Source organism: Papilio machaon, chromosome 15 (genome assembly GCF_912999745.1).
Source record: "Papilio machaon chromosome 15, ilPapMach1.1, whole genome shotgun sequence".
NCBI lineage: Eukaryota > Metazoa > Arthropoda > Insecta > Lepidoptera > Papilionidae > Papilio > Papilio machaon.
The window spans coordinates 5,982,750-6,001,440 of NC_060000.1; the positions used below are offsets into that span (position 1 = coordinate 5,982,750).

General features: G+C 33.1%; 3 protein-coding genes across 4 annotated transcripts; 1 reads left to right on the top strand and 2 right to left on the bottom strand.

Annotated features, from left to right (window-relative positions):
* Nucleotides 1-387: 387 nt before the first annotated feature.
* Nucleotides 388-2,704, bottom strand: LOC106710266 (glyceraldehyde-3-phosphate dehydrogenase 2). Its single transcript, XM_014502278.2, has 2 exons — nucleotides 2,606-2,704; nucleotides 388-1,690 (listed from the first exon to the last, which is right to left on the bottom strand). The coding sequence occupies exon 2, from the start codon at nucleotides 1,683-1,685 to the stop codon at nucleotides 687-689; it is 999 nt and encodes a 332-aa protein (XP_014357764.1). The 5' UTR covers nucleotides 1,686-1,690; nucleotides 2,606-2,704; the 3' UTR covers nucleotides 388-686.
* A 1,512-nt stretch (nucleotides 2,705-4,216) lies between these two features.
* Nucleotides 4,217-11,706, top strand: LOC106710219. The gene is made up of 8 exons (XM_045681378.1): nucleotides 4,217-4,300; nucleotides 4,363-4,486; nucleotides 4,826-4,941; nucleotides 6,081-6,183; nucleotides 6,654-6,814; nucleotides 7,125-7,285; nucleotides 7,379-8,376; nucleotides 10,919-11,706. The coding sequence occupies exons 1-8, from the start codon at nucleotides 4,217-4,219 to the stop codon at nucleotides 11,704-11,706; spliced, it is 2,535 nt and encodes an 844-aa protein (XP_045537334.1).
* Nucleotides 11,707-11,837: 131 nt separating this feature from the next.
* LOC106710271 (PI-PLC X domain-containing protein 3) lies at nucleotides 11,838-16,579 on the bottom strand. 2 transcript variants are annotated; one of them, XM_014502286.2, is made up of 7 exons: nucleotides 16,350-16,579; nucleotides 15,144-15,254; nucleotides 14,541-14,703; nucleotides 13,555-13,684; nucleotides 13,027-13,185; nucleotides 12,462-12,658; nucleotides 11,838-12,183 (listed from the first exon to the last, which is right to left on the bottom strand). In XM_014502286.2, exons 1-7 carry the CDS (start codon nucleotides 16,378-16,380, stop codon nucleotides 11,937-11,939), a joined length of 1,038 nt encoding a protein of 345 aa, XP_014357772.2. In that variant the 5' UTR covers nucleotides 16,381-16,579; the 3' UTR covers nucleotides 11,838-11,936. The 2 variants fall into 2 exon arrangements, with proteins under 2 accessions (XP_014357772.2, XP_014357773.2); XM_014502287.2 differs by lacking the exon at nucleotides 16,350-16,579 and adding an exon at nucleotides 15,333-15,552.
* Between the last annotated feature and the right edge of the window lie 2,112 nt (nucleotides 16,580-18,691).

Here is an 18,691-nt window from a genome sequence, read left to right on the forward strand (position 1 = left end):
GGGGATCAGCTGACAGCGTGAAGTAGTAGTAAATTTAATTCTGCAAACACAGTTGTCAACAGGCTATGGTCACTTACCTATATAAAAAGACTATACAATACACGTACGTACCTTGGAGATTGGCCCATTTTATATTAAACGTGCTGCTAAACAATCCAGTTACCAACGACCATCGCATATTAGACCTGTATTGTACAATCAAAGATATCTTCCTATCCTTCTAGGCCATTTGCTTTAATTTATAATTTAAAAACATCATAAGAATGGGGATTGGGTTTCAATCATTACTCCATCATAGAATGTCCAAATACTCTGTTTTTATTTTGGGTTTAACACATAACTTTAATAAATTTGTTTACTGGATAAGGAAAAATTGAAAAACTATTGTAAGGTGTCATTAACTTTATTATGTGACCAGTGCTATACTTGTTCCATAATTTCTAGTTACTGAAATAAAATTGATTAATTTTTTACTTTGACACATATAACTCTAATACATTTATATTTTCGGCCTTAGTTTTAAAGGCAACATGATTAAAATAAAAAAAGTAATCACATACACATACACATTACTACTATCAAAGTAGCGTAATAATTTAGAATACACAGCTACACTTTTAAACTTAAAACGTAAGCATCTGTAATCTCAACAATTACAATCACATCTAGAATTTTAAAGCAATCGCTTAATCCTTGCTCTGGATGTACTTGATGAGATCAATAACTCGGCTGGAGTAACCATATTCATTGTCGTACCAGCTGATGAGTTTCACAAAGTTGTCATTCAGAGAGATACCGGCAGCGGCATCAAAGATGGATGAGTGAGAATCCCCAATGAAGTCAGAAGATACTACTTGATCTTCAGTGTATCCAAGAATACCCTTGAGGGGTCCATTTGCGGCTTCCTTAACTTTCTGCTTAATAGCTTCATAGTTGGCAGGTTTGCCAAGACGCACAGTAAGATCAACTACTGAAACATTGGCCACTGGCACTCGGAAAGCCATGCCGGTGAGTTTGCCATTCAGAGCCGGGATCACTTTGCCGACAGCTTTAGCGGCTCCTGTAGAGGCAGGGATGATGTTTTGTTGGGCACCACGGCCATCACGCCACAACTTACCAGAGGGACCGTCTACGGTTTTTTGGGTGGCAGTGGTAGCATGTACAGTTGTCATCAAGCCCTCAATAATTTCAAAGTTGTCGTGGATAACTTTAGCGAGGGGCGCCAGGCAGTTTGTGGTGCAGGAGGCGTTAGAGATAACTTTGAAGGATGGGTCATATGCATCCAAGTTAACTCCAACTACAAACATGGGAGCATCAGCGCTAGGAGCAGAGATGATGACCTTTTTAGCTCCACCTTCTAAATGAGCAGATGCTTTATCTGTGGTGGTGAAAACTCCAGTAGATTCTACAACATATTCAGCACCAGCCTTGGACCATGGGATGGCTTTAGGGTCCCTCTCGGAGAAGACAGCAATTTTGTTTCCATTAACAATAAGATAACCATCTTTAGCATCTACAGTTCCCTTGAAACGTCCATGGGTAGAGTCATATTTGAAGAGATATACCATGTAGTCTAGACCGATGAAGGGATCATTGACAGCAACAACTTGGGCTCCCTTTTCAATAGATGCACGAAGCACCAGACGTCCAATGCGACCAAATCCATTAATTCCAATTTTCGACATGGTTTCTGTAAAATATTTTTATTTTAAATAATTATAAAAAAACAAAAGGAAACAATTTTTTTCTACCCACAATAGACAAAATTAATTTATCCTAAATAAAATTTTTGAGAGGATTGTATTAGAAATGAGCATCAATCTATATAGATCTTTATTTACCATCATTTGCAAAAAAAGTGTTAGATATTATACTATTTTATGAAATATATTTCAATTATTTTAGCATAAATCGCGATTAGTTACATTAATAAAATTGTTAATAATTTACTGTACAAATTATATTTTAAATTACATTTTAACTTTGGTTTATTTACCAGAATATACCGAGATTCTGGTGAATTTCTTAACAAGTACTATACAAGAAATATTAATGAGTAATTTAACTAAAACTATATCCAGGATTAATTACAACAAATCTTTTGTTAACATGTATATTAACTGCAAAAGATTGTATTTAGTGATATACTTATTAGTTAAACTGATGGTAAATTTTAGGTAATGATTAAGCATTGACATATTCAAAGAACAATATCGTCAAAAAATAATTAAAGAAATTCTTCTAAATCCTTGAAAATAAAGAGCAAATTTTCTAACCATTACTAAAAAACACGTAGGTTAAGATGAGAGCACTTTGCCGGCGTATGAAGGTCAAATAGAGGTCAAGCGATTCTTGAATGTTAATCGTTCGTAATAACTTAATTTCATTAAATCAATATACATATGATAATACTATTAATATCAAAAAATCTGACAAAAAATATAAACCTATAAAATAATTGTTAGCTGCAAAAGTCGGTCTCGGTTACATCTACTTACAACAATGTCACGCAACAAGTAATGCATAAAATGTTCACACAATAAGTAAAAAAATCAATCGATATTGAGTAAAAATTAATAAATTAAAAAACAAGTTTAATGCCTACCAGAAAGAAGAAGTTCTGGCGTAGAATTGATACACGTACGATCCCCACAAGATGGAGTACTGAAATGTCGTATGAAGGACAAGTTAGTATGTGAGTCGACCGCTATGAGCTGGAATCTAGATTGCGGATATCGAGTAAACACAGGTTTTCACTGACGAAAGCTCCAAAAATATTGATGTTGTGATCTCTCTCATTCTCTTGATAAAAAAACTGAGATAGCAATATCTTTTTGTAATGAAGTTTCATCAGTAGAAACCTAGTCTAAAACCTCTAGAGTGGGAAAAACGTCAATGAGTTAGAAAAAACAGACAGGCCACCATTCTGTAATAATGTAATTTAAATTATATAAAAAAAAAATCCTTCCCAGATTCACAGAATGATTATTAGTAGAAAAAAAAAAATGCTGCGAATGTGAGTGGTCATGTTAATTGAGGTCGACCTAAACAGGCTTATACCGTTGAAATTGGTGAGATACTACGAAGGAATATTAAGAGCACCAGAAATCGAATGTGGATGTTGAGGCAAGAAAAGTGTCGAGCCAATTACAAATCAATTCGTTATCTCACCTCTGTTACTCATCTGGGTTATGACTTGAGTTGTGTTGTTGAAATTACCTGTGTGGTTTATTAGATTTATGCTGTAATACATAATTTTCTGGATTTTCCAGCATCTTTTATACTTATTTTCAAATAATGTAAGGCTATAGTCTTGCGTCTTGCGAACTTTTAATGCATATTACGCTGCATTAATGGCTTGTCAAGCTTTACTGGGTTATGATATGTCACACGGCAGAATTCAGCCAGCATTATATAAAATACATTTTAATACCAAGTTGATATTTTTGGGAATATGAGCAACAACATAAAAACCATATCATGAGGGCGCTACGATCTCTATAGATATTGCAACATTATAGATATTGATATAGATGTTCAATCGAACATATGTTCTTTAAAAATAAAATCCAGTATTTCCACTTTTCCTACGTTAATAATAACCTATACATTTTTTTCTCCACGGCCATAAATATTTTTTACATAAATTTATTAGATCCTCATAAATAACACCACGATTAAAATAAAGTACTTCGACAACTCGGGTACAATCAACGATGTTAATGCCGTGGTCTTAGAGGATACAAATAATTCTTCTAAGGCCGTGGTAACTAATTTTTAATGCAATTGTTTTTGCCGTTACAAGAAATTAGTTCCGTAGATTTTCTGCTATATGGTGAAAATTTGTAGTTTTCTGGACAATCTATATAACTAGGTATTTTAAGAGACATTTGTTATAACTTACATCTCAAGTACCTATTGATTACTACTACATTGATATTTATTCAGAACTGTTTAGTTTGTTTAAATAATTTTAGATACCTATGCATACATAACTTTAAAAATTAAAATTACAGTCGCAAAAATATTGATTCAATATTTGAAACTTGTTCTCTAAATTCTTAATTTATTGATATGTCAACACTCGTGAAACGATTTTAATCTATTTTCTATTCTGTGGCGGCAATTTCAAAATATCAACTTTCTGTTTCTAATCAAAATTAAACATTTTTCCGTAATTTAGTGCACATAAATATAAACTGGTTATAAATGTATAATGGTTATAAAAGTAGGCATAAATGGTTTTGGCAGAATTGGCAGAATTATGTTTAGAACTTGTATATTGAATCCCGATGTTGAGGTAATACATTGTTGTATTTTTATACATTTTAAAATGTTTTTTATTCTCTGACCATATTACAGGTTGCCGCTGTTAATGATCCAGCAGTTGACGTAGAATACATCTGTTATTTAATAAAATTTGATTCAATACATGGAAAATTTGAAGGTGATGTCGCGCCATGCAAGGGCGATATTCAAATTAATGGTAACCTGAAAACACTATATTTTGAGATAATTACCCAGTCGTTATATTTTTTTTCCATTGCATAACAGTTATTGTATAACATATTTGTTTTGTTGTTAGAGATAACATTTCAATGATTTACATTGCACAATATACTTGTTGGTATAAGTCGTATAAATGCACTGAAATAACCTCTTCGCAACTATTGACTTATTTATATTGAAACTAAAGTAGTTAAAATTAACAAAAAGTAAAATAACAATTAAATAAAACAGAACTCATGACTTTCCAATTTTAGTCATGAATCTCAATTACACCACTTGCATAGCAAACTTAGGCTGAATCGTAATTATATTTCAGGTAATTTAGTTAAAATATTTCGAGCAAAGCAACCATGCGATGTGCCATGGAACACCGCCGGTGTGCAGTATGTCATCGAATCTTCGGGAATGTTCACCAATCTGGAAAAAGCTGCGGTAAAAAATATTGCACCTAACAACTAATACACTTTAAATTCTGTAAAGTGAAATACATACAGTTTAGTTAAGACTACACTATTATAATAACACTAGCTTTGCCCCAAACTTTGTCTGCGTAAAATACTATCTTCGGGTAGCATTTTTAATGACGTAGACTAATTATTTTACTTAAAATTATAATATATTACAACAAAAGATATTAAAAACCACAAAACATCCACATAAGCCTTACATATTACCATACAAACATTCATACCCTATTCCCATATTATTATTATGTTCCTTTGAGGGTAAAACTTAAACGATATTTAAATGTCATTTATGTTTAAATTAATTCAAATTAAAAGTTTAAAATATAAGTTTCAAGCTTGTAACTGTAAAAAAGACGATATTTCCAAACAAAGTTTCACCCCCACTTTGAACCCCCTTACAAATATTTTTTCTGTCTGTCCTATCTTAGGCTCTAGACTCTAGAAAATCTGTGTACCAAATTTCATTTAATTCAATAGTTTTGGCGTCAATGACAGACAGACAGAGTTACTTTCGCATTTATAATATTAGTAAGGACTAGGAACGATTTAAGATTTAATTATAAGTATATGGACAATTTTCTTTAATAAATCAAAAGAAACAAAAGACCAAGTAGTTTAAGTATAACTTATCTTTCAAGAGTTAAAAATATTAAATTTCTTTATGTTTTAACAAATAAGTCGATAGGCGTTGGCTGATAAACAAGCTGACGACATTTTTTGTTTTCATATCAGTAACTCAGAGATATTTTTAATATGGGTTCAACTAAAGGTTGAGGGTGTGTACGTGACGTCTTTGAAATATAAAAAAAAAGGTCAAAAACATATTGTTTATTGTTTTCCTAACCGTCTTATCATATTGTAATATTGTTCAGAATCCGGGTTCATTATATAAAAAATAGGATTCTCAACGTTCTAAGTTCTAAGCGATATGAAACTTTGTCAGTTTAAAAGATAAAGACAAAAGACTAACTAATATGTTATCTTCAGTAGGTACAATAATTTAGTACCATTTAGAATTCTATACAATTTTGTATCGTCCATAACATAATTAGTAAGATTGTTAACTGACAAAGTTTAGATCGATGACATAAAGTTTTGTGTCAGGGCCATTTGTCGGTAGAGGGTGTGAAGCGTGTGGTGGTGACTGCACCAAGCAGCGACGTGCCAATGATCATCCTGGGTGTCAACGATGATAAACTCAGAGCTGGTATTATCACTATTATTTAAATTAGCCATTTTTATTTTTGACTAGGGATTCAAGTTTCGCTTGTTTTCACGATCCAAATTAAAAAGTACCTACTCTAGGTTATTTGGACCATAACTTTATGTTATCAAATGTTTCCTAAAACCCTAAGGAAACTAATTAAAGGTTTTCAAAACAAGAAAACATTAGTATTTATAACTAGCAGTTAACTGTGACTTCTTCCGCGCTGATTTAAAAAAAAATAGCCTATGTCACCCCGAGGTAGTGTAGCTTCCCGACAATGAAAGAATTTTAAAATAGATTCAGTAGTTTCGGAGCTTATTCAATGCAAGCAAGCAAACAAACAGTCAAATCTATCTCTCTTTATAATATGTGTATAGACAATAGATTTTTTTACTGTAACTTTTTTTCACGACGGCCTTATAATAGTAGTTTTTTTTCATTTATTATGTTTTTTTTTAATAATTCATTAGATCAGAGAGTGATATCTTGCGCCTCAAGCACCTTGTACTGTTTGGCTCCGATAATGAAAGTTCTAGAAAACAACTATGGCGTTTCAGAGGGATTTGTTACTAGCATACACGCAATGACGCCCTCTCTCAAACCACTGGACGGATTGTGTTTGAGAGGAAAGGTAAAAATTTCACAAATGGTGCACATATACAAAAACAGTTTTGTTTCGAAATCCAACTGGTAGATTGATTCCGAATGAATTACTCTAGTGTTATTATAACCCTCGTTCTCCTCTCCTAAATGACATAAAAATGTATGGGTTTGTATGGTTTTTTACGGATATAGGAATATAGTACAGAAAGTCGATTAATTGGACCCATAATGAATAACTAACCTACCCCAAACCATAGAGCTGTGCATCGTCATCAAATTCATAATTTCTGCCTACCTCCTTCAACAGGCGTGAGTGTATTAGTAGTATATGATTCCAGCACTGGCGTGACTTTAGAAGCATCCATCAGAACGTAATCCCGGCTATGACAGGTGCGTGTAAAGCCCTCGGGAAGATACTGCCAGAACTTAAAGACAAGATGATTGGCCTCGCCTTCCGCGTACCCATTGTTAATGTATCCGTATTAGATTTGACAATAAGGTAAGTACACTTTTTTGACAATTGAAAATGAATAATAACTTCGTAGGAAATTAACTATGATGTATGTCAAATATTAAAATGTATTTTCACAAGGTTAAGCAAAAAAACAACATTAGAAAATATTGTTAAAAACGTTGAAAACGCCAGCGAAACCTACTTACAAGAAGTATTAAATATATCTAAAGAGGAAGCCGTGTCATCAGATTTTATAAGAGACAGTCATTCCTGTATATTGGATGTCAATTCGAGTTTGCAACTTCGACCCGATTTTTACAAACTTATCTGTTGGTACGAAAACGAATTTTCATACGCGTGTCGTGTTATGGATTTGATAACATTTTGTGAGAGACGATTTGAACAGAAACAAACTTTGGAAGGTAAAATTGTTGACGGCGTGACAGAAAGTCCAAAATTGACGGACACCGCCGCTGGTCTTAAGAGATTTAAACCAGCAGCTGGTACTTGTCGACAGCAAATTCCCAATACAATAAAGACTTTTTCCAAAAGTGTGTACAGTAGTTTACAAGATTTGCAGCCGTGGGGAGCTGATGTATCTGTAGTACATCAGGGAACATTTACAGATAGACAACCAAAGAAGGTAAACGAGTTATTACAAGTACCCACCGTCGATAACATGGTTAAGAATGTTTCAGTATCGACATCTATTCAAAATATTGAACCGACATCGAGTGCTAGTAATAACATTGAAGCTAAACCAAGTGTTAATAAAAACGTTCATAAATCAACTAAACATGAACGAAACGACTTCTTCGGTCAGAATCATTTGGAGAGTGTGAGAAAAGAATTAAATAAAATGATGAACGTCACTCAAGGATTACTTGAGAAATCTAATAGATTATGCGATCCGTTCAAGTTTAAGTTCGAGGATCAGGAATTAAAAAAAAACAAAGCGGATAGATGTATAGCATTCGTAGAATCGAACGAATCTATCCAATGTACGGGATGTTTGACAAAGAGTCAAGGTACATTTATTATTAACAAACAATTAGAAACAGCGTGTTCGGGTCGAGGAGATACGAAAAATGATAATGCGAGATTGATGGCTGTGGAACATTCAGCACTGACTGAAGGTACAAATATTTTATTTAATAAATAAAAAGCATAAACGAATTAACACTTAACCATTTCCACGTGATGTTAAGTGTACACAAGTTACATTTGTAACAACTAAAGCCGCATTCACATTTGTCTGACGTGTTGTGTCGTGATGCTTTCTGTCGTGATGGCTACTGTTCACATCAATGTGACGCGTTATGACGCATTTTTAAACAGTTCCGTTATAGCTCTCAGAGAGTTTACACATTCGCAATGTTTTTTCATGAATCATACGATTCAGATTCAGATTATGAAGAAGATATTTTTTTTTTTGTTTTTTTTTTTTTTTTTTTTTTTATTTATTTATTTTCAGGAAAAAAATAACACTATTTACAAATTAATGTTCGCCAAACCACTCACGTGGTTTGTAGGCGTCGCACCTTTTCAACTTTCCAAACACATAAATATAATCTTAATTAAATACAATTTTAAACTAACGCTATCAAGTTATTTCTTATTTATATATTTATTGCTGAGCTTTCAATCAAGAACAATTCATTGTTAATTGAAAGCTACAGCAGCATATTTTTCAATGTTTGCTTCAGTGAGCCCCTACTATTTACAGAACTATTCACAATTGAACTACGAACTAGTAAAGGTCTTAAGAATTTATTAAAAAGCTTTGGAGCCAAGTATTCTCTGGTTCGTTCGCCGTAATAATTATATGCTCTGGCTTCGCGTACGTTACCCGCAGCGACAGCCCTCGTGTTATAATTATTAGTAATTACTTCTAAATCCGTAACCTTTTCATTTTTATAGTATAACTGTAACATTATTAGGTAGTGTGTTTTTTTATCAATAGGTAATATCTGACATTCTTTAAAGAGTTTATAATAATCGTGTTTATATTTATCTTTAAATTTTTTATCTACAATTAATTTCAATAAATGTAACTGTATATTTTTAATTTGATCTGTATAAGTTTTAAATGTTAACCCGTATGAACTTAAACCATAACTTATCACTGAATCTGCTAACGCATAGTATACCATGAACATAATATCTTTACTAACCACTCTTTTGAGCTGATATAATTTAGCCAAAACAGCTCTTAATCTGTTACAAACAGTATTTATATGCGGTCGCCAGTTAAAACAGCTATCTAACGTCAGACCTAAATACCGAAAAGTAGTAACACAGTCTACCCTTGGACAGTTACACCAATTCTGGTCGCTGCGGTGGAAGCAGTCAAATGAGTGGCCAATGACATGAACCCCATGTATTGCAGCCTTCTTTGCATTCCTATTGTAGGGTGAATATATATACATAGACTTTGTCTTCGCTATATTTAATAGTATACCGTTATCGTGCGCCCATTGAACCACTCGATCAAAATCATTCTGCATCAATCTTTCCATCCTCTTCAAATCTCTGCCAGCCACCAACAAGCACATGTCGTCTGCATACATGTACACCCTACAATTCTCGACCACGTTGACCACACTATTTACGTGCATGATGTACCCAACCGGCCCGAACACTGAGCCGGTTGGCACACCGAGCACTACACCCGCCTCTGCTCCCCTTATCCCATTAACAACCGTATACATTGACCTTTCTTTGAGGTAATTGTGGAAATATCTATTGATGGGACCACTGATACCACATTCTTCCATGGCCAGTAGTAATTGGTTATGCTGTAAGGTGTCAAATGCCTTTTTGAAGTCCACAAAAAGTGCTATGAGCTGATTGCCCTCACTTAATTCTTTATTGACATAATCGGTGAACTGCCCAAGAGCAGTGTCAGTGCTTCTTCCCTTTCTAAATCCGTGCTGACTGTCACTTATAATTTGATGCTTTTCTAAAAATGTACTAATCTGTGGTACATATGCAGTTATTGGCACTGGCAACACTTCTAATAAAACAAAGAAAGAGAAGAAGATATTGGATACATCCAGTAAATACAAAAAGAGAGACTAAAGGCGAGTTTTATTGTCTTGTTAAAGAGCTTGAGAGTGATGCTGAAAAATTTCATCAGTATTTTAGAATGTCTAACTTCTGACGCGTCACAACACAACACGTGCGCGTGCACACTAGTCCGACCCGCTGTGTCGTGTCGCTGCGCCGTCCCCCGCACCTCACCCAACTGACGCGGACCGGGATCGCTACTGACGCGACACGACACAAGCCATCACGACACACTGCGTCAGAGAAGTGTGCACGCAACCATATTAATTGTATGAGACCGATACCTTTCTGATGCATCACGACACAACACGTCAGACAAATGTGAATGCGGCTTAAGTTGATGTAACATTTGTAGCTTTTCTACACTTGTCTTATGCAAATATATTTGAAAAGGAAATATGTAGGCATAGTTATAATATCTGTGTTCGAAAAGATTCTTATGCATTGATTACATTACGCCAGTACAATAAGACAGTAGCGGAATGTTTGCGCTGATTTTGAGCACTACTGTCCTACTTAACTGGAATAATGTAAACAAGGTATTACAGCTAAGTAATACGATATTAATGATGCGTGTTACTTTGCTATAATTTCATTTGTATTATACAGATGCACCTAAATTACATGATGGTGACGATATAAGTAAGTTCCATGTAAAAACTTTATACGATACTAATTTCGAAGAGATATCAGATAGTCGTCATGCAGGTGAACTGGTACAAAAACGAGCAATAACCAAACTTCAAAAGACAAGTACCAGCTTTCTAAGAGAAAATCCTTACGTGTATTCTTTTAACAAGAAACATGAATTTAGAAATGACCAATTAAAAAAACAATTACAAAAATCAAGTCCCGTCAGTATAAAGATGGAAGGGTTAAATCTTGCTGGTAACGAAGCGCATTGCTCCGAAAATATATCTAGATATATTATTGTACAAGAAACTGAAAACACTAAAAATGATGGTAAATTCTTGGGACAGCGACTTGTGGGCAAACAGAACATTCTAGTTCAGAAACAAGTGATTTGTGAAAATGTAGCTCTGCGTTCGAACGATAATAATAATGTCTTTGTAAAAAAAGATTCAAATAAAACTAAACAAGATATATTTGATAAACTAGACAGTACTAGTGCAACTAATTCTGAAAATTCATTTCACGTTAAAGAGAAACAATCTCAAGTTATTTGTATCAACGATTTAACGAACTCGTTGGAGGATTTGTCCCGCTTAGAAAAGATATGCAAGATTATAGAAATTTCCGATGATCTGTCAGACGAGTTGTTCTCAAAATTGAAACCGACAGAAGCGACTTGTATGAAAAATAAAAAATGGTCCTTCAAAGATCTTTGCGCTAAAATTAAATTGGACGATTTTTGTGATAAAGTTTTTCGTGAGTGAGAAATTTTGTTTTTGATATTAAAAATATTGTTTATAGTAAAAAGTTTTTAATCTATAATTTATTTTTATTTCAAGGCACATTCTTATAGAACTACATGAATATAAACTCTATAAATTTTCTTTTACCGTTATTAAAAAAATAGCACATACAAAACACTTACCATTAATATTATAAAAATAAAAAAAGCAGGTACAAGGTAGAAATACTGAGACTGGAAATAAATTCTTAACTATAATTTATCTGCGGAATCCATAGTTTTGAGAAGTTTCATATTAAGTTGTATAATAGCCTTTGGGAAGACGGCATCGTCCATTTCAACAAAGTCAGCGATTACAACGTTCACAGGCGCTTGAGATTGCAAATTCTGAGAATCTGTTACAGCCAGCGGAGGTCCTGGTGCAAAATCCTCTATTAGCTTAGGTAGAACCTCATCTTTTACGGGTATTGCACATTTCTCACGAAGTGTGGATATCCATCTGAAAGGAAACAGCATATGATTTAAGGATATTGCAATATTATTACAATAGATTGCTGAAAATACTTGTACTGAAGTTACACTTCTGATTTTTTATTTTTAAATTATAGACAAAGTCAAAATTAACGGTACAACTAGTTTGATTGTTTAAATCTTTTAGGAGAAAAATTAGGCAAAGCACATTATAGTAATTTCACAACAAAGTAGTTAATTTTTTTTACTAGTAGTGACAGCATTGTATTAAAAGAATAGCAAATTAAAAAAGAAAAATAACAATACCTGAAAAGTATAAACGCTGGGGTGGGTGTCAACACAGCTTGGTGCACAAAACCCATGCCGGGATGTCGGCACACATGTTGCAGGAAGTTGAGCAGACCACTGACACGCTCCTGCTGAGGCCAAGGTGACGGCAACATCTGTGGCTGCCAGAACTGATCTGTACTGTATACTGACCGGTGACGGTACACTATCACTACCTGAAGTTAAATCAAATGTTACATAAACATTATTATATCAAATTGACTAGTACACTATGAAAGAAATCCAAGATGGCGGATGACAATAAATTTTTACAAAACCTCCAAATATCTAGCTTGACTGGTTAAATATACTGGTTGAATAAATACAAAATGGCTGCCTCCAAAAATTGGCCTTTGATTTTGACCAGCCAGTATGGTTAGTAGACCTAGGTTACACTAGAAATTCCACTATGAATACCATAATAAATCTTAAATAGAAATATTAACTAAAAAAAATAATAGTTTAATCAGGTATTTTACTAATGAAATAAGTCGAATATTCATTTGTTAGAAGTAAGGTTAGTATAGAAATGGTACAATATTACCTGTTGTCTCAATCTTGCCAAAGAATGAAGTGTGATGTCTTGCAGATCTATTTGTCGAGGCACCAGCTGCTGACCGTATATATGTAATAATAACCCCATCAGTCTCTGATGGTCATTTGCTGTGAACCCATAAAAATGTTGACAATCTAATATCACCACCTGGAAAAGATTTAATCATAATTTTTTTTAACCTGTTTACATTCTAAGTGGGATTTGTAACATAGTTTATTTTAAACTTTTGTATAAATCATAATTTTTTCAGCCATTTGTCATACATTCATGTCTTGTCACTTTAATGACACTAACACTTACTATATTTGTCATAAAGATGTACAAACACACAAAACATGAATGTGTCGTTTGACACTTTAAAAGTATTACTGAATAACTGTAGGTAATTCCACTGAAGAAATGCATAAACAAAAATTACTTTTTTTTTTAAATAAAAGGGTGCGGTGTTAATCTTTTTTGCACTTTTATTCTACTAGTGGTTACAACTTTATTATTTTGATTGTAAATTTCTCTTACCTCGCCTGGATGTGTATCAATAAAACTTTTAACTTGGTGCAAAGCTGTTGTTATTTCATCTGCGTACACTCCATGGGTAAAATAAAATTTATCATCCCCCGTCTTTGTTGCGATCCTCAAATCAAAATACCTGTAAATTGAATTATTATGTTGTTAACTAAAAAAAATTAATTTAAAATTAGTTTTCTAAAACAACTTTTAATTTTGCAATTAATGTTCCATCAATTCCAATACCTATTTGAGTTGTATCAGTTTTCAGGAAGGCTGTAGCCACCATGAAGAAAAAACTAAATAAGTGTTTGTAGAACAAAAAAACAGCTATAAAATGAAATACTCGTGTATTATGCCATACATGTAAAGTCAGCTGCATAAATATTATCTACACATTTATACATTTTTAGAAACTTGTATAGAAAAATGTCATAAATGATATTATTTAAGATCTTAGTGCAATATTTAAGACTAATAAAAAATCCTTATTAAGATTATATCGACGCTAGAAAGCGTAAACGCTGTAACCCCGAACGTATGAACTTTACAGGAGAGCCAAAAAATGATAACTCGTGAGCTGATACGCCTACAAGCATGCGGTATTTAGCAATGTTGTGTAGTTTGTGCTAACATATAATAAAATCATTATCGTTTGATAATGGTTGAAATTATTAACGTGTGAAAAACATATTCGCGATTTCATGGGTTACAGTGTTTATGCTTTCCAGCGTCGATATGGTTTGTAATACAGCTATTGCTAAATGTAGACACTTAGATTACTGTGGGTTTCTGAGACCAAAAATGCTTTTAGAACTTATTGTTATCTCGTGTTTCGTCAAAGATAATGACAGGGATGATGATACTCAGAAACCAACAGTTAGTGACTTGTGTCCTATTCTTATGGTTAAAACTACAATTATTGTTGCTACGTATCTAGTAAGCATATTAAGTACATTTTGTAGGTATACATGATATTAGTAATTTAAGCAATGTACCTAATGCCAATTAGCAGTTGCTGCGAGGTATCTATAGCTTGTGTTATTGTCCAACGTAATATCGTACCTCGGAACAATGGGTACAGTTTCTTGACAATTGGCTCTGCATCGGGAGCTATCCCACTTGATTCTGTGATACCATAAGTCATTGAATCATGGCTACCTAGAAATTTTATAGTGTTGGTATAATGGTTTTCAGATATCTTAGTATCTTTTAACTTCATGAGTGTCACAGCACTGAACACAGTTTAAGGTGTAGTGAGGCATTGCAGGATGCAGGGGGGGCACCATGCAGCGCAATAAGGAACTTAAGCCGCCAAGATATTTGAAAAGAACTATAGCATATATTTATTTATGGTTTGTTACATATCCTAGACTTAAAAAATGTGGGTTGTATATGAATATTGGTAATCTAACAACAATCATAAAAGTTGTTAAAAAGTATATTAAATTATTATTTTTTCATTTTGTAGTATACTACTGTAAAAGGATAACCCCAATACATTTATAAATTATATATAGCAAGCTATTATGATAACTTTAATAAATTTACACATAGTTTTGTAAAGGAATAAAGAAAAGTATATATGATGTTATCATTACCTGGAATAGCCAGATATATAAAAGGAACATTTTTTAACTGCTCAGGCAATTCTCTCATCCAATTTTCAAGATTCACATTTTGTGCTGACCCGTTTTCACACATTATAGAAGCTTTAAAAGAAAAAAAACTATTACATACAACTAACATCTATTTACATAGTGAAAAATAAAATAGGAAGTAAGAACTACCTTTGTACTCGGCAATAAATTATTTAACCTTTGTTACGTCATGATCTAAGTTTAACTTTACTTGTCCTTACAAACAACAAGCCCTACCAGGTTTTTTTCTAATCATGTGTGCACATTACTATGTTTGATAAAATTTTGGACTCGTAACAGTTAAAATAAATAGACTAATTAATTTCAAAGTAACTATCCGTTGGTGTTTTTCCATTTCTTGCAGTTAAAATGTTAAACATAATTTTTTTCTTTTAAAAAGCGCAAACAAAACAAACCAAAACACTTTTAGAACTTCAAAGTATCTGATATCTGTCAACATCAAGTTGTCAACCTGCCAATGCCAATTGTCAAATTAGAATTCAAAAATAAAAAAGAAAACGAAAGTTTTTTGTACAATGGCAACACTGTAATTTTTGTAAAAATTTCCTCGTTGATATAAAAAAAAAGTAGCCTTTTAAAACCCACACATTAAAAAGTCTAGACACACAACACCTTCTCCACTAAATAGTGCATCCAAAGGCCCAAAATTTACTAGGTTATTAAAACTAATTTTTAAAACTAAGTTAACAGTGGTAGAGTCCTCCTAGATGCTGTTCATAGAATTTGCTCGACCTTCCCAATACCACGACTATACAGAAAGGACAGAAAGACATGTTAAGTGGAAGTAACTCTCCAATTCGTGTATGTGCCGGAGAATAAATTCTCCTTAACTTTCGATTACTGCCCTTTTACGATGAAGGGATAGGATGGTAAAGTAGATTTGATAGGCAAGGGGACGCACAGAAACAAACGGAAATATCCTCTTTCTTCCTCGCTACCTCCGCACAAAGCACGAAAATTAGGCAACGAATCTACAACGATTTAATTTCTAGCAGATGTCGATGGTCGGCGGTCACTTGACTATTTTAGCTAAATTAGGTTACCGTGTCATTAGAGCAATTCAACTAGGTAATTTTGATCAAACTTTAAACAGCAATAAAAAGCTTTTTTATCATTTATCGACCAAATAGAGAAAGAAAATCATACCCAAGGCAGCTAAAAGAAGTCCAAGCCTCATGTTAGCGAGATGAATATTATAAAACTACCCACTCAGAAACGTTAACACACTCTGTGACCGTTATTCGACGAAAGCTAATGTTCGAGTATTTTCAACAAATTATCTGACAAAATTATTTTCTGTATTTATTTCACTTAAGTAAACTGCTTCGAGACGTAAGCTAAAATGAACTTATCATGCAATCTAATGCGTTTGATCTTCTGTGATGTTAATAAATGCAAAAAGTAACCTCTGCATGTTATTATTGGCTCACTAGCCCTCCACCGATTGCTTTGTTACAATACTTGCTCTCAACTGTACGAATGTTTTTAGGAGTTTAGGTGAAAGGATAAAGTATGGTGTGTTTTTTGTGTCGACGTTCTTAACAGTCTCTTAATAAGATTAACCTTGAAATTTGGTCAGGTTTTAAGAATTAAATTTGCGTGACACGGAAATAGTTGGTTATTAAAATTTAACGTGCCTTTATAATATAGCCAAAATCCCAAAGATGGTGAACACGACATACGATGCTTTTTCTTGGGTTCGAGTAAACAACGCTGAAAGATTATTATTTTAGCTTTTCTTTGAGGATTCGCTGTTGCTGCAATTATTGTGATATTTTTATTATATACTAGAAAATTAGTGCAGTTTATAATAATAATTAGCCACCATGTTTCCATGAAACAACATTGAAACAATAAACAATCTACTCGTATGCTATATTGTGCAAGATAAAAAAAATTTACTTGCATAAAAGATTGTGTTCGTTTCCTTTAATTATTATTTTATGCATAATTTAAAGAGGTGATATGAAATTATAGATTGTATAATTCACTAAAGGTGAATATAAAAATAAATAAATAATTCAAAATTGTATTCCTTTGTGTGCAAGTGGCATTTTCCTTTCCACTCCAGTATTTGACGGAGGAGGCAAAAATATCCTCTTTGTATCCGTCCCCTCCTCCGTCGATTAAAATTAGGCAACGCATCTGCCTGGGATGTCTGTGGGCAACGGTAGCTTCGCTGTTTACCACATTATGATATAAAAACAAACAATAACGAATGCTCTTAAACTTTACTGAAGTTCATTGTTTCATGTTCCTTTGGCCTTATTATGCATCAAGTTAACGAAGACAAGGTCTTGTAATTAAAAATATTATTGTACTAAAATGGTACAGATAATTAATTGGCGGCGTCTGAAAATGATTCTTATAAAAGTTACTCGAGTTTAAAAAAAACAACTTCATTAAAGGTTTTTTTATTTGCGTAATTACAGAATCGTATTGATGGACGACCATTAATTATGTTATTATATTTATGTTATTACTTACAAATTTATTATGGCCCTACACCGATAACGAAAAGATCAAACCCAGTCTCCGTAATTTTCCTAACCATTAATTAATTGCATGTAAATAAAACTTCAATACTAAAAATTTATTGTTCTGTTGAAATCAGTTCGTAATGCAATCATGTTTCTTTGCCAAATAATTTATGGACTTTCGGCGAATGCACTTAAGGTCGGTAAGAAGTGCGTTAGTAATCTTAATGTTAGTGCCAAGGTTTCTGATGAGTTCGAAATATAATCATCTTATTCATGATGTTTGAATAAAAATAAAATATATACGCCCAACTATAACAACCCCATATATTATACTAACTTCATCCCATAATCATATCCATCCAAAATCATACTTTAAAGGTTAAATCATAAAAAGGCATGTAAAAGTTATGTTTACGTTATTTATATTTTTCCTAGATAACCTGTTTCGTGAGACAAAGGGCTTTGTACTCTTTGTAGAATGTGTGCAATGGTTGTAGATAGGAATAATAAAAAATGTCGCCAGGTAGTGCGTCATATGGATATATATGTCAGAGTAACATTAAATATTTATTTACGCAGCCAGGCTACTGTTAAGCTCTAAAAAAGGATAATAAATGTTGGAATCAGGAAGGAGACTAATAAAAATTAATAAGTGCCTATTTGCTTGTCATCAATGCATTTCTACCTTGATAAGATCATGATGAAACTTTGGTAGGGTGTGCTAAGGACACCTGCAAAGGGTCAAAGATCAACGAAAAAAAAAGAAGAAATTTATCTTTTAAATTATTTCGAATATTTTTACATTTGTTATTTCTACTTATTTTCATCATCAAAAATGTGATCGCTTTAGCATGACTACTACATGATTTATCAAAAATAATTAAAACACAAGATCAAGTCGTGCTCAGCTGACCTTTAGATGAGGTCATCTTGTGAACCATGTGTGATTCGCCAAAGTTAAGACATTAAAGAATAGAGCGTCATATTATTATACAAAAAAAAAAATTA

Bases quoted from the DNA above. Each gene is read 5' to 3' on its own strand.
- LOC106710266 (XM_014502278.2), bottom strand. From the start codon at position 1,685: ATGTCGAAAATTGGAATTAATGGATTTGGTCGCATTGGACGTCTGGTG.
- LOC106710219 (XM_045681378.1), top strand. From the start codon at position 4,217: ATGGTTATAAAAGTAGGCATAAATGGTTTTGGCAGAATTGGCAGAATT. The intron at 4,301-4,362 runs GTAATACATTGT...ACCATATTACAG, and splicing joins TATTGAATCCCGATGTTGAG to GTTGCCGCTGTTAATGATCC. The intron at 6,184-6,653 runs GTATTATCACTA...ATAATTCATTAG, and splicing joins CGATGATAAACTCAGAGCTG to ATCAGAGAGTGATATCTTGC.
- LOC106710271 (XM_014502286.2), bottom strand. From the start codon at position 16,380: ATGAGGCTTGGACTTCTTTTAGCTGCCTTGG. The intron at 15,255-16,349 runs GTATGATTTTCT...TTTCTTTTAAAG, and splicing joins ACTTCTTTTAGCTGCCTTGG to CTTCTATAATGTGTGAAAAC. The intron at 13,685-14,540 runs GTACATTGCTTA...TTCAATTTACAG, and splicing joins CAACTGCTAATTGGCATTAG to GTATTTTGATTTGAGGATCG.